Raw genomic sequence first — 16,043 nt, forward strand, 5'->3', positions numbered from 1 at the left:
GTTGGGTAATGCCCGGTTAATTATTTGAAGATATTTTTAACTCATTGTGTACCCAAATGTTCCAGAATCTTTTGGCTAATTTTTGGCGGTGAGTAGTTCAAGCGCCGTTTATGTACTGACTGAGTTTTCAATGGATCAATGAAAGGTTATTGGGATCATTGTTAATGCACTAAGTTGTTGAGATACTGCTGCTTAAATATCATTTTAATTGGCTATATTGCGCTTATCAAGTTAATGTACAGGGTGATTGAAATATTGTTCCTTGAATAAAGCGTTGTCATTTTTGGTTTAAATATGATTAAAAGCGGCGGCCTCATAAAAGGGGACGATTTCAATTGGGCAGTTGCGTTAGTAGAGCAACGGATATAACAAAAACGCGACTGTATATGGTAGTGGATTTTCCCCCTTTATCAAAATATGTGTAGCGATTTGAAGGGGCCTCGCTGGGGCTAGGTTTCCACTCTCCTCCGAAAAGTAACTGATTTTATGAGTTATTGAGCTATCAAGGTTTAGTTAGCACATTTTTAAATCATATTTTTTTTCTTCCCTTTCAAAGTTTCAATCCAATTTCCCAAATAGGATATGATTGATATAGACTAGTTACCTTCGGTAAGTTTGGTAAGGCCTACCTAACCTTAAGCGCGCGAGCCAGCGAGACGATACATATGTCAAGCGAAAGTTCCGAAACAGACAGGCTGACAGCTAGGCCTCGTTCTTAACCTCCAGCAAACTTCGACAGTTCTAGAAGCTAGTTTTTAAGCCTAGGTTAATTTACGTTATCAAAGTTGGTCGTCATGGCGAAGAGAAAACCACACGACTGAAGAACGTGCAGACATTAAGTTTACGTAGCGGATGATAATGCATATGCTGTTCAACAAATTTACCGTGAAAAGTATCCAAACAGGAATATCTTGAACCCACTAATTTTCGCAAATGTTCATCGTCGATTGCGCGAGACAGGCGCCACACAGGTAAGATTTGGTAATCAGCTAGGCTAGGCTAATACGCAAAATTTGGTAGTTAAACTCTTTGTAATTACTTTTAAGTGAAGTAATAACTTCTAAGTAAAGAGACTAACCTGATTTCCTTACAGGCGGCCAATCATATTCGAAATCCCCAGATGGAAGCGGATGTTAGTGCGTGGCGTTATGTTTCTCGTGTGAACGTAAGTGAAAGAGTATATTGGGTGGTACCCAAATTTTCAGAAAAATGAGGAGAGTCCGAATATCGATGGTACAACTTTGTGGGGGCGCGTCTGGGGGCCGTAGCCCACTCAAAAGCTTTTCAGGGATTAATAATTAGTAATTAATTAACTAATTAATTAATTATTATTGAAATGCTTTAGAACTTACATATATACACTAATTACCGCCCTGGTTAAGCAAAACCTAATATATGTTAGGTATTTTAGATAGGGGGCGCTATATACTCCGCCCCCTTCGCACATTTGAAGTTAACTCAGTTTTTGAAATAAACCACGTGATGTAGGGTATCAAATTAAAGCTTATAACCTTAAGACTAACACTATGTAAACTAGAATAACCCTGGGTGTATTTATGCAAAGTATTAAATATAGGTGGCGCGTCAAACCATAATCCCATATACTTTGATGTCGCCGTTTGGAATATAACCGCACGGTGTAGGGTATCAAATGAAAGCTTTTACGTCAAAAAGTATTATTTTTTTAAAATTGTAGTTTCAAGAGGTATACTTAAACAAAATAAAAAGTTTCCAGAGCCATAAAGTTAGAAAGGTTATATGAAACCATGCGTAATTAGCGGGCTCGCATAGAACGGGAGAGAGATAAGCGGGCGAATAAGGCAAAGGTCTCCGGTTATAACACCTAACTGTTACACGAATGAAAAACCAAATTTCAGGGCTATTATTTAGGGTCATGTGGATGGGCAGATCGATAGCGTTTGTTGACTTCGAGAACCTCGATTTATTTAGCAAAGAGTTTCGGTCAGTTAAGGAAACGTTCGTTTTCTGGGGATTGAAATTTATTTGTAAGATGTCACGGGCGCCTAAACGTGATAGCTGTGTGTTTTGTAAAAAGGATACCAGAGAAAACCTTGTGGAAAATCCAGAAAATTCTACTTACGAGACTATATCTTCTTTATTGACGAAATATGCAGATCAAGAAGACGTTGACAGCCAAGAACTTCTTAATTTCCTGGATGGAAATGTAACAGTTGAAAACTTAAAGAAGCGAAAGGTAAAGTGACATTTGACCTGTTATAAAAAAATTTCTCTGAAGTCTCGTGGAAGTCAAATTGAAAAACGTTATCGAGAAAAATTGAAATCTGAAGCTTGCAAAGAGTCTTTAGAGCTAGCCGCTTCTACTAGCAGGGGTCAGACTATGAGTGTACCATTGCCCTTTACGAGAAGCAAAACCCCCAAGTACTCTAAACTTCTTTGCTTCTTTTGTGATAACAAAGAAACTAAATGGCACCCTTTACATATTATATCTTATGATTCAAGCGGTGCATCTTTAAGAGAAGCAGTTGAGTTAAGTGGGAACGACACATGGAGGGTACGATTAAATGAATGTATAAATGAAACGGACGCACACGCGGTAGATATTATGTATCACTTGAATGTTTATCTCCTCGTCAAGCATCTGTCACGAAATCGCAAAGTATAAGAAGAACCCGAGAAATGCCTTTGCAGTTGGGGGTCGGACTATCCATTCACAAGGAGTCACGAAGCTCAAAACTAGTTCAAATACTAAAGCCCCATTTTCATGCTCGATGGTAGCGGGTAAAAATCGACAAAATCCGCCTCCGCTACACACTTTTTCACTTTCCGCGTCGATCTGTTTCAAACAGATATTTTAGCTTTATTTTCACGCTTGCGAGTGGCGGATGCGAATTTTGACAATTTTTATCCGCTACCAGTGAGCATGAAAATGGGCCTTAAGTCATTTAGGAATGAGCGTCAATTATTCAAAAGTAAAAGACGTTGAGAATTTAATAGCTAAAAATGTGCTTTGTAGAATAAACGAAAACGGTGGTATCTATCTTCCACCGAATTTCATGTTTGGAGGAGCAATATCGTTCGCTTTTGACAACTTAGACTTCCAAGAGGATACCCCTGATGGTCAACGTACTATGATGCAAACGAACCATTTCTCTTTAAAGAAGAGGCACAAAATACAGAAATTCCACCGTCAATTTTCAAATTACTTCCATGCTCAGTTTCGAAGTCAATACGCCCTAAAAGCGCAGTATTTCCCACTTATACCCAAGGTGTTGGAGTTTCTAGTCAAATGGAAAAAGCTTTCAATCACGATTTCATGTGGATTCTTTCAAGAATAGGTAGTGGAAAACAAGATGGTTTAGACCATGGACTCACTTGGTCAGCACACAATTCCCTTGTGTATAATACCAAAGAAATTACACGCATCGCAGTTCTACCACTACTTGGATTCTCTCCTATACCGAACAATCAGTTAAAGTGACTGTATTAGACATTCTAGGAAAAACAAGCAATCTTCTACGTGGCTCCGAAACAAAGCGTATCGTTTCTTTAGATATGGGGCTTTACCGTCCAATCAAACAACTAGAAATGGCGATAAATGCGAAAGGATGGGTATTTTTGCCCGGCGAACTTCACATCGAAATGGCGGAATTAAGGGCTATTGGAAAATGCCTCGAACTTTCTGGTATTCCAAAGCTATGGGTAGAATCTGGACTGTATGGATCGCACACTGTCAATCGTATTCTGGAAGGAAAACCTCTAAGGAGATCAATTGACGCTCATTTAACAACTCTTCAAGCTCTAACAAAATTACTCACCAAAGTCTTTTTCGAACACCACCCAGCGGAAGAAGAAGAATGTAGAACACTGTTCAAACAGCTCTCGGACTCCTGGAAAAGTAATATTCCGGAAAATGTCGCCTTCGAAGTCGAAAAGTTCAGTAAAAAGTTAGAATCGATGAAATTGGCCGAAAAAATAGAATCGTTTTGCGATAAGTTTTCATTTAAAAATCCAACATTCAAATTCGTGAAACAGTATATGAATATGGTTCATTCCTCGCTCGCATTCATTCGAGCCGTTCGTAGTGCTGACTGGGAGCTTAGATTGTCAGCGCTAGACGATTTTACGAAATATTTTTTCTCGATGGTTCTGCGAAACTATTCGGCGATGTCGGCGTGGCATTTGGCAGAAATGAACGAATTAAAACATAACGACAGTCAGACTTGGAACGAGCTTAAGAGAGGTGAATGTAGCCCGAACAAAAGTGTTGCTTCATTTTGCAATTTGGTTGGCGATGAAGCTCTCGAACAGGAGAATAGGAAGATGAAAGTTGTTGGTGGTTTAGTTGGTATTACCTTACGAACGGGAAATTCTGACGAAATTCCTCTTAGTTGCTCCACACCTTTCGAGACTCTCGGAAGAAGCTAAAGCCATGGTTGGAACTAATTTGATTACTTGTCAAAAAGAAACGAAACACCACGAAAATGAAGAATCAGTATCGTCCCGGAAATTGAAGAACGTGACAAAGACCATTGAGACATTCACTAACCCCTTTAGATACGAAGGTAGTGATCTAATCAATCTTGTCACCAAATCTGTTGCACCCGAAGTCGTATGCAAAGATGTCTGCGATATGTCAGATATTGGTTCGAAAGAATATCAGAAATTCGTTAAGGAACGCGTTATAGATGGAAGTAAAAACCTCTGGGATCCGTTACGCAACATCAACCTGAAACTCTGGAAAACAACGGCCAAGAGCGTAAAGTTGAAAACAAAAGCTGGAGAGGTAGTACTAAAAGAAGACCGAAGTCTATTTCAGCGGCTGATTCTGTTGTGTCGGTCTCGACAAGATCTAAAACTAGAAGATGTAGTCAGTACTTTTGAATTGACTGTGGTCCCACAGGCATTGTTTGGAGCGGATGGTTCTTTAAACCACAGTGGTGATAAAGCCAAAGTAGTTAACCTCCTCCAATCACTAGTCAAATCGAGGGATAGTCAGAGTGCTTTTCCTGAAGTCGAGCTAAATATCTCTACAAATATTATGGAAGTATTTGAGGTAGCGATAGTAGATGGAATGGCCGAAGTTCAATCATTAACTTCCAAAAATCTGAACACTTGCGCTGACCTAGCCAGAGAGTTCTGCCATCGTATCTTTACTAAATAAGGAACATTCTCAGAGATTCAAGTAGTATTCAACACATACTTATAGAACTCGTTAAAAAACACTACACGTTTGAGAAGACAAAAAGGAACAACGCCTGTGCAATATAAAATTGAAAACAACACCCAAATATTTCTTCGGTATTTCTTTAAAGAAACTTTTGTCTCACGTTAAAACCAAAGACGAACTTACAGTTTTCATTGGAAATGCCTTAATACAAGAAGGTAAAATCTTAAACAAAAACGTAATAGTGTCGTACAAAGAAGAAGCCAAATCTACAAACATTGATGTCTCCGATTTAAAAAGCTCTCACGAAGAGGCAGACACTAAATTAATACTCCACGCTATATATTCTTCGAGGAGAAGTGCTACTAGATTGTCCATATTATCTCCGGACACCGATGTTCTAATTTTGGCTATACGTCGCTACCCCTTTACTTTGTCCTTAAAGCACAATTATTCGAACCGGTGTAAAAAATATTGTAATAAGTTTGAAAGACTATTACAATGCACTAGGGCCACTGAGCTCGTCGGCTCTTCCAGGATTTCACGCCGTATCCGGTTCTGATGTGACTGGCTGGTTCGCGGGAAAAGCTAAAACGTCATTTTGGAAAGCATTTTTAGACGCGGACGAGGACATTCTGCACGCGTTAGCGTCACTTGGAGAAGGCGAAAACATTACAGAAAAAATATTCAGTTTATTGGAGAAGTTTGTTTGCTTCTTATATCTAAAACCTACGAAGAATGTATCGAAAACAACACTGGGCGAGCTTCGTTGGTGGCTTTTTTCAAAAAAAGGTTGGCAAGGAGAAATGCTACCACCTACATCCGCAGCATTGGGACCTGTAATACGTAGGGCACATTATCAAAGCATAGAATGGGCAAGAGATATAACTCCGCATCCCCGATTACCACCACCAGATAAATACGCGTGGTTCGTTCAAGATGGTACCTATAAACCAGTTCTGTGCGACCTTCCTTGCGCTCCAGAGGACGTTTTGGATTTTATTAAGTGCAATTGTGGACGTGGCCGTTGCAAACCCCCCTGTAAATGTACTGAAATGTGCGCGTGTGGGGGTGACTCAGAAAACTGTGACAATTCGTACATAGAAAATGAAAATGTCGAAGACCTTGAAGATTATAGTGAAGATGATGACAGTGAAACGGAACTTTCTTTTTAAAAGGTGCATTACCTTTTAAAAATGTTCATTTCTTTAAAAATGTGATATCAAATATATTTATCCATTATTGTTGTATTAAAATAGCTTAATAAATATTTATCTTTCTGTAATAGAAAACCCTTTTATAACCTGAAAAATCACCTTAACTAATGCGCTCTTAGCCAGCTCTCTATATATTATAATTTTTGACGTAATAAGCTTTCATTTGATACCCTACACCGTGCGGTTATATTCCAAACGGCGACATCAAAGTATCTGGGGTTATGGTTTGACGCGCCACCTATATTTAATACTTTGCATAAATACACCCAGGGTTATTCTAGTTTACATAGTATTAGTCTTAAGGTTATAAGCTTTAATTTGATACCCTACATCACGTGGTTTATTTCAAAAACTGAGTTAACTTCAAATGTGCGAAGGGGGCGGAGTATATAGCGCCCCCTATCTAAAATACCTAACATATATTAGGTTTTGCTTAACCAGGGCGGTAATTAGTGTATATATGTAAGTTCTAAAGCATTTCAATAATAATTAATTAATTAGTTAATTAATTACTAATTATTAATCCCTGAAAAGCTTTTGAGTGGGCTACGGCCCCCAGACGCGCCCCCACAAAGTTGTACCATCGATATTCGGACTCTCCTCATTTTTCTGAAAATTTGGGTACCACCCAATATACTCTTTCACTTACGTTCACACGAGAAACATAACGCCACGCACTAACATCCGCTTCCATCGGGGGATTTCGAATATGATTGGCCGCCTGTAAGGAAATCAGGTTAGTCTCTTTACTTAGAAGTTATTACTTCACTTAAAAGTAATTACAAAGAGTTTAACTACCAAATTTTGCGTATTAGCCTAGCCTAGCTGATTTCCAAATCTTACCTGTGTGGCGCCTGTCTCGCGCAATCGACGATGGACATTTGCGAAAATTCGTGGGTTCAAGATATTCCTGTTTGGATACTTTTCACGGTAAATTTGTTGAACAGCATATGCATTATCATCCGCTACGTAAACTTAATGTCTGCACGTTCTTCAGTCGTGTGGTTTTCTCTTCGCCATGACGACCAACTTTGATAACGTAAATTAACCTAGGCTTAAAAACTAGCTTCTAGAACTGTCGAAGTTTGCTGGAGGTTAAGAACGAGGCCTAGCTGTCAGCCTGTCTGTTTCGGAACTTTCGCTTGACATATGTATCGTCTCGCTGGCTCGCGCGCTTAAGGTTAGGTAGGCCTTACCAAACTAACCGAAGGTAACTAGTCTATATCAATCATATCCTATTTGGGAAATTGGATTGAAACTTTGAAAGGGAAGAAAAAAATATGATTTAAAAATGTGCTAACTAAACCTTGATAGCTCAATAACTCATAAAATCTGTTACTTTTCGGAGGAGAGTGGAAACCTAGCCCCAGCGAGGCCCCTTCAAATCGCTACACATATTTTGATAAAGGGGGAAAATCCACTACCATATACAGTCGCGTTTTTGTTATATCCGTTGCTCTACTAACGCAACTGCCCAATTGAAATCGTCCCCTTTTTTGAGGCCGCCGCTTATTTGACCCCTGAGCATTTCATCCCCATTTTTAATGCAGATAAATTTACCCTACATTTTATCTCAAAAATAATTATTCGTGAAAAGGAAAATAAATATTTGCAACCTATATACTTGTATAATACTCGTTTCGGAGATGTACGCGTAGATTAAGTATGCGCATGACGTGTACGCGTAATTTGGTCGCTAAACATCTGTTGGAGACGAAAAGGAATGAAGTTCATTAAGCGACTACATCCTCACATTCTTCTTTTCTTTCAAGCCGAGTGTCCTTCGGAGGACCGTTAAACGGACTTACATCCCAATCATCGTGGTCAAAAGTTAAATTGTAATTTAATAATTCAAGAAAACACAAACCCGTTTCTTGTTATCTTGAGGATTAAAATAAGTAAGTATTTAAGTAAAGGATATAACACCTATTTTGGAACAATATTTTAATCTATCATATATCTAGTTTTGTTTTACTTAAATAATGAAACAAAATGTTTTCCTTTTAATCATATTTGAACCAAAAATGAAAAAACTCTTTATTCAAGACCTTTTTTCAAGGAACAATATTTCAATCACCCTGAACATTAACTTGATAAGTGCAATATAGCAAATTAAAAGGATTTTTTACCAAAAGCAGCAATATCTCAACAACTTAGTGCATTAACAACGATCCCAATAACCTTTCATTGATTTATTGAAAACTCAGTCAGTACATGAACGGCGCTTGAACTACTCAAAACCGGCAAAAATTGGCCAAAGATTCTGGGACATTTATGTATCGTTTTTCTTACTACCCCTAACAGTAAGAGGGACAGCGAATGCCCGAAATTTGGCACCAAGGGCCCAAAATTAAGACAGTGACTGCGAGCGCACGATATCAGTTTGCGGCCGATGTATCATTTTATTTTCTATCGGTAACAACGCGATGGTCAGCCGATACGCAATTTCTGGGGCACGCATAGCCCCAAATTGGGGGCGAGATTTTGAAGGTTGATGTACCATTTTCCTTTCTATGCCAAGCGGTGCGAGGGACGGTCGATGTTCACGTTCTGCTGCTCAAGAGCCTAAAATGGATCCGGTGACAGCGATCCCACGATATCACCTTTCGATTGATGTAATAATAACCATTCGCACGTCATCTTCTACCGATTGATAAATCATTTTTCCCTAATTGTAGATCTCTCCGTTGAGGATTTCAAGCTCGGAGATCAAATATTTGGAGGTAGATTGCGCAAGGGGTCGGACACTTGGCATTATTTTGTACGGGATTTCGAGATTTCTAAGAGATTTGGGCCATTTTATCAATACTTTTTGAAGTGATTTTGGGATTTCAATGTTAATTTACCATAGAGAGAGTTAAAAGATTTTGCGATTTTAGACAAAGTGTACGGGATTTTGGTAAATGTCCGACCCCTCGAGATGGCGTTAATTGATTTCTCCTCGATTAGTACTAAATCCAAATATCACAATAGTGCGTAAAACGGCTGTGAGGTTCACCGAATTTTCGAAATACAGTACCTCATTTAAAATTCAAACTTCTTGTTGCCACTAAAAGCATGCCACTCATTAGAGCTAACTAAAAATATAGTGTTGTAAACAATCGAAGTTCATTTAGGAAAAACATAGAATTCAAAGCAAAAATTAGTAAGAATAACTTAAATGGAAAAATTATCAGCTTTTTGGACCCCGATCGCCGAAATGAATACTGTTCTATTAAGGGTTTACCCTTTTTTGTAATATGATGTATCATTTACCATTTTAACCCTAATAGTTAAAGAGTTATAACCTGAACGGCGGCGGCGACCGCGGCGGCTACGTGCCAACTGAAAATGGTACACTGAGTGTAAAAAGTACCAATTTTATCCAATATGTATGAGATGCTGCTCCTGTGGCAAAATCTACTTAATCCGGGAATACACTGTATAATGATTGGATTGTAATTAAATTATGAAATTATGATTAAAATTATGATCATGATTGGTGGGACAATTCGAGTAATATGTCTGATTAACGGTCATCTGAAGAACACGTGGCTTTAAAAGAGAAGAAAATAGTTAGTGCTAGAGTCGATGGACGTCACTCTGTTCAATTCACCCCCTTTTATCTCCAACAGATGTTTAGCGCTTTTTACCTGTATGCGTTACAAGCGAACTTAATCTACAGGTAAATCTCCAAAACGATTACTACACAAGTTCATAATTCAGAAACATTTATTTTATTTTATGAATTATTATTTTTTGCGATAAATGGTACATGTATTCGATCTTTATTTGTATTTAAGATGGTAGATAGATGTTTGGGGATCAATCTAGCTGGTCGTCTCGCTAACTTAAATAAATACCTTCTTCGATCGAGAAAGAGGAGTGCTGCACTTGTTGTGAAGTGTGAGAACCACAATAGGTTTTCTTTAAGAATGTTTCTTTTCGGTTTTAATCTAGATCTGACGTTCCTGTCTTTTGCTTCTACTATGCAGGGTGTTTCAAAAGGTTATGCAAAAAGTTTAAGGAATTGGAGGGGGTGAGTTGAGAAGTATGCCTGTTTTTCCCCATTTTCCTACGATGAGTTCAAAAAGCGACAAAGAACTTCAAAGTGTGGCCTACTAGCCCCTGGAAGTAGGCTACAACAAGCGCCTAACCCATTCGTGGTAAATTTTAGGGTCTCCTGAAGGATGGGCTTTTTTAGTGTCTCTTGTTGAAGTATTTTCAACGTAACATTGAATGATGTTTGTAGCTATGAAATGCTGAAAACATGTTATTCTGATTTCGGTGGCTCGAAATTAGTGATTTCCATGGGAAGCCTGCTGAGAGCGTTGGCGTTTGAGAGAAGTTTTCCTTACTTATAGCAGACGTTGTATTGGTATGAAGATAATTTTAACTGGAATCGCTTTATTCCCTGAAAACCAGGTAAGTAATGTTTTATGATCGGATATTAGTTTAATTTTCTTCTTCATGAGTTTTGTCACACCGAACACTGTAGCCAAGGCTTCCAACTTTTTACGCGGATAGTTCTTCTCGGCTTTAATAAGTGTCCTGGGTGCAAATGAGATGGATTGTTCATTTCCGTCCTTGTCCTCATGAGAGAGCACCGCTCTGATTCCGTACGGAGATGCATCGACTGCTAGTGTAGTGGGAGTGGAATAAAAATTATTTAAAATTGGAGTTTTAGGTCCTGCATACTTTGGCCATAATTCTCCATAATTTAAGATTAATTATCTTTTTAGATAATTCAATTCAACTTCACACCCTGTACTGCTATAAGAATTTAATTATTTTATTATATTATGATTATACTTATGATCAAGAGAGCAAAATGACTGTTTAACGGTCATCTGAAGGTCACGCACCTTAAAAAGAAAATAAGAATGTTAGCGCTGTAGTCGATTGACAACACTCTCGTCAATTCAGCGCATTTAATCTCCAACAGATGTTTAGCGCTAGATACCTGTGTACGTTAAAGGCGAACTTAATCTACGGGTAAATTTCCAAAACCATTACTACGCAAATTTATAATTTTTATTTCATGGCATGGTATGAGCCACGGGTTGCGAGAGAGAGAAAAAGCGAGAGGGTAGGGGGTGCTAGACGGGGATAGGAACGGTCGTCCGTTAGAAAGTTTCAATTGAGGGGGGGCGGAAGAGAAAGAAAAATGCTATGAGCCACGGGTTGCGAGAGAGAGAGAGAGCGAGAGGGTAGAGGGTGGGCGCGCGGCGGGGATAGGAAGTGGAAGGGGATGGGGGCTCTGATAATTCGCAGAAATTTCACAATATCTCAAAAATAGTAATTGATGAGGGAAATCCCTTCGAGGGTTTTTTTTATTGAGTGATAGGGAAACTGGCAATGGTACTATAGGCAAAGTCATTGACATTATCTATATTTCCACCGATACTCTCGAGTATTTAAACGAGTTGCCACTTTGTGTGCTTGTTAATTTTCCAACATACTCAGGTCCGTCGTTATACAACAATCTGATACCGATCCCACCAGTCACCATTTCGTTTAAAAAGGGGGCGGCCACTTGTACTCGTAAGAAATTCCCACTGCAACTTGCAAGTTGCTTACGCAATCAGTATTCATCGTTCCCAGGGCTTAACACTTGAGCAAGCAGTTGTTGATCTCGGACCCAACGAATTCGCTCTCGGCATGGCATACGTTGCCGTTTCGAGCGTAAAAACATTGGACGGCATAAATTTCGATCCCGGATTTAATGTGGCACGACTTTTGAAAGTCAATATTAAGACCGGGCTAGCTTAAAAAAAAGAACTGGAGAGGCTGAAACTACTATGATATGTCATAAAAATAAAAGTTATTAAATTAATTTCTTTAAATGTGTGTTCAATATTTGAATTATTTATATTGTCGCTAGCTCGTTCCGCTCAGGTTTTTGTCAAAAATACCCGTTGGGGTTTTGTGACGCCCTAGTTAGTATACTAGCTGGGAAGCCCGTCCTTCGGCCGGGCCCCAGCTAGAACTAAAATCCCGTGAAGACTGAGTCATGGCATAAACAAAACTCTATCCCCCCCCCCCAGCGCAGCAACTAAATTAACTGAGGCAGAAAAATATTGGTTGTATAGGTGTATGTAGGTTGCAGGATTCACGGCACCTTTCCAGTTCAACAATATCAATTATATCAAGCAAAGATCCAGGCAGTGGCGTAGCGAGGATATTTGCGGCCCGGAGCAAACACCGAATTTGAGCCCCCCCCCCTCGTTTGCCTCTTGACAAGCACATTATTTTTAAAAAAAGTTTACTTCTCAAGAAAAATGAGTTTAATATATAATCCAACAAATCCTTTTTACATGTAATACTTTGGGAGCCCTTTGGCTAGCCATCGGCGCCTGGGGCTGATGCCCCCTGCTCCCCCTTGCTACGCCTTTGTATCCAGGGATATGGTAAACCTTTCGAGGGTTTATTTTTGTACCCCGATCAATTTAACTCGTACTATAAAGTAAAATCTTATTTTGGCTGTTTTAAATCACCCTCAGATCCGGTGATTTTCCATCGGCAGCGGCGGCGCGATCGGCGTGCGACTACTTTTTTGTCGGCGGCGGCGGCGGCGTTGAACCAAAATTTAAGTGCGACGGTGGCGGGGTGGCGTGGCGGGGCGTTTATATGAAATTGTAGAAAATAAATGATCTTTTATTGGCACTAGCAAAGTAATAATTGAAATGTCATAAAGAAAGTACTACATTTTTGCTAAAGCTGCAAAGACACTGATATCAACGGAAAATCTGGTAGAATATTTGCAAAAATATTATAAGCCGGCGTTTGGGTCCACCCTGTGCGGCCATTCGAAAGAAAGTTAAAATTCTTGGATCAAAAGCGTAAAGAACTGCTCTCAACTAAAAGCGGGTAATAACACCCAAGAAGAATGGTTGCCATTTGTTTAAACTTAATGTTTTAAAAAGCTTTGAAATAAATTTATGTACTCGGGTTTAACTAACGCTGTTACAAAACGTTTGTTGGCGTGCGATCGTGTTTGGGCCCTGTATTTATTGTGACTTGGCTCATTAACATTTTCGGTAACATCCCATCTTTGTCCTCCTCCCATGCACTCGACGATTGGCCCGCTGAACTGTCGCCACCAATCCCCGTGTCTGACATGGGAGTAGCTAACGAGTGGCATTGGTAGTTGTACTCGCGTTAGGAGTTCTATAAATTGAAGTGCGTTTTAGCGTTGAATCATTAGTTTGGCTAGTGTTCAAGTAAACAGATAAGTCCAAATGAAGCTGATAATCGTGGCTGTGATGTTGGCCATCTTCGTCGTGGGTAAGTCTACTTTTCATTCCTCATTCACTTTGGAAAAACTCCTGTATCGTTTCGTTTACTTCGCTTATGTTTAATATCACGCGTTTCTGAAACATAACCACTTTGAATTTTACTCAGTATTTATGGGCATGGAGCTCCCGCTAAAGCACGCTTTAACTTTATGTGTCAGTGTCCCGGCTCGACGGCAGTTACGTTTTAAAGCAGTTTAGCTATTTTAAAATCGCTGACGTTATTTTAAGCTTATCCAAAGTGTTCCTTTGTCTTTTCCCGTATGTTCATCTCATGTTTGGTGGTCGTTGTTCTTTCAACCTGTGCAGAAGAAGTTGTCATGTCTACAAGTCCACCGCAACCTCCAGGTATGCCACCACCTCCAGAACAGCCGCCACCTAAAGAACAGCCGCCACCTAAAGAACAGCCGCCACCTCCAGATCAGTCGCCACCTCCAGATCAGCCGCAACTTTCAGATCAGCTGCAATCTCCAGATCGCTTAAAAATATTAAATTTTAAAATGTAATATGAAACATTATCAATCGAAAATAAAAGCACTACTTTGAATACACTACTTTAAAAGAAAAAAGTCGTGAAGCCCGTATGACACCTTTTTCGCTTCAAAGATGAATCATTTCAGTGGTGTAGCCAGGATTTTGTTTCGGGTGGGGGGTGTGGGCACACCATTGAAAAAAAGTAGAAAAATAAAATTATTTGTACGTACGACCATACGTTTCGGGGGGGGGGCTGTGCCCCCTGTGCCCCCATGGCTGCGCCACTGCATCATTTTGAAAGTATGCAGTTTACATCAAAATAAAATATTACGCGCACGTTTGGAAGGTATAAATGCCTCCCCACTCCACGCGAAAGGTATCGTGGCATTTATACAGCCGGCTGCCCACATCAAGGACGCGAGCGAATTTTGAGCGCGCACGCACGCGTCGTTTCAAAAACCACTCCTCTCTCGGAAGACATACGTGCCTCCCACCCTCCCCACGGGCGTTGGAGAGATGAGTCGGCCCGCCTAGTTTTAAAGCCTGACCCGACCCGACCCGACCCGATTAAACAAAACAAATTGAAACCCGACCCGGTCCGGCCCGCCAGAGCTCAAACCACACCCAGCCCGGCCCATTAAAATTTTAAATTTTTAAACCCAACCCGAATAGGCCCGATAAAATTGAACCCGAAAAAGCCTGCATTTTTTATGTTTATAGTATACGTTTGTAATACATGCTAGAGTGGCTTTTCAGATTCAAATTTTGTCAGTAGATGGCACTTGCAGCTCTTTGAGAAACAGTTAAAAATTAGCGAACATGCCAAGAATACGAGTAACACCTCACAATGATTCGCTTTCTGAATGTAGAGATTTGCTGTTCCAAATAAAATAGAAACTTGAAGGCCTGATCAATAATATATAAAAATCCCGAACTGGCCAGTTTTATGTAAAAATCCCGACCCGACCCGTTTAAAAAAAATCCCGACCCAGCCCAGCCCGAAAAAAAATATATAGAATTAAAGCCGATCCGACCCGACCCGCCAAAAACTTCGATATAGAAAAGCCCGACCCAACTGGAAGCGGGCTATACTACGCCGTTGTAGTCTGCTACAAGTTTTACGGCTCCATCTCGTACAAAGTGCATCTTCACTTGCTAGCGTCATTTGGCTTGATTGGAAAATCTGCCATCTTGTCAACAAGTTCTCTGATCCTTGTGATGTATTTGGCCATCGGTTCTTCCGGACTTTTCAACATCTGCTTGGATTATTCAAACTGAAGGTTCAGCGCTTCTTACTGATTGTAGACCATTGGACCGAAATCCCATTCGTCCGAATGTACCATTCAACCGAATTCCAATCGACCGAAAACCACGTTTTGCGCGGTTTTCATTCATATACCGTTAGTGATACATATTTATATATCGTAGGTTACGTGACGATAGTATATTTAATTTGGACTAAACTATTTCTTAAATATTTATTATTTCGTACCGACGTGTATTTTTAGACCTTTTTCCCTTGAAATTTGATATTTTCCGGGTTTATTTTTGGAAAATAACCTTGATAAGACCCGACGTGAAATAGTTGCCTACCATATCTAACCTAACCCAACCTAACCTAACCTAACCTAACCTAACCCAACCTGAACTAACCTACCCGAAGTTAAAACGAACCAGATTTAAATATCCCATTCAACTGAATCCCGCCATGTTGGGCTATAATCGAAAATACTTTTCGGTTCAATGGGATTCGGTCCAATAGTATACAACCCTTCTTACTCGGTCTTTGGCTCATATACACTGCGTAGCGCCAGCCACATATCTCGTGCACTCGTGTGTCGTCGAATAAGAGGGAAGTCGCTGGAATACACCATTTTAGCTATGTAGCCATTTTCTTGGCATACTCGGGGACACTCGCTGCTAGAACCAAAG

At 39.8% G+C, this 16,043-nt stretch overlaps 1 protein-coding gene across 1 annotated transcript; it reads left to right on the forward strand.

Annotated features, from left to right (window-relative positions):
• The first annotated feature begins 13,555 nt into the window (after positions 1-13,555).
• LOC149951501 (uncharacterized) lies at positions 13,556-14,166 on the forward strand. Its single transcript, XM_090170337.1, has 2 exons — positions 13,556-13,629; positions 13,947-14,166. Exons 1-2 carry the CDS (start codon positions 13,584-13,586, stop codon positions 14,141-14,143), a joined length of 243 nt encoding a protein of 80 aa, XP_090026463.1. The 5' UTR covers positions 13,556-13,583; the 3' UTR covers positions 14,144-14,166.
• Positions 14,167-16,043: the final 1,877 nt, after the last annotated feature.

Source organism: Leiobunum rupestre, chromosome 3 (genome assembly GCF_980474605.1).
Source record: "Leiobunum rupestre chromosome 3, qqLeiRupe1.1.hap1, whole genome shotgun sequence".
NCBI classification, from domain to species: domain Eukaryota; kingdom Metazoa; phylum Arthropoda; class Arachnida; order Opiliones; family Sclerosomatidae; genus Leiobunum; species Leiobunum rupestre.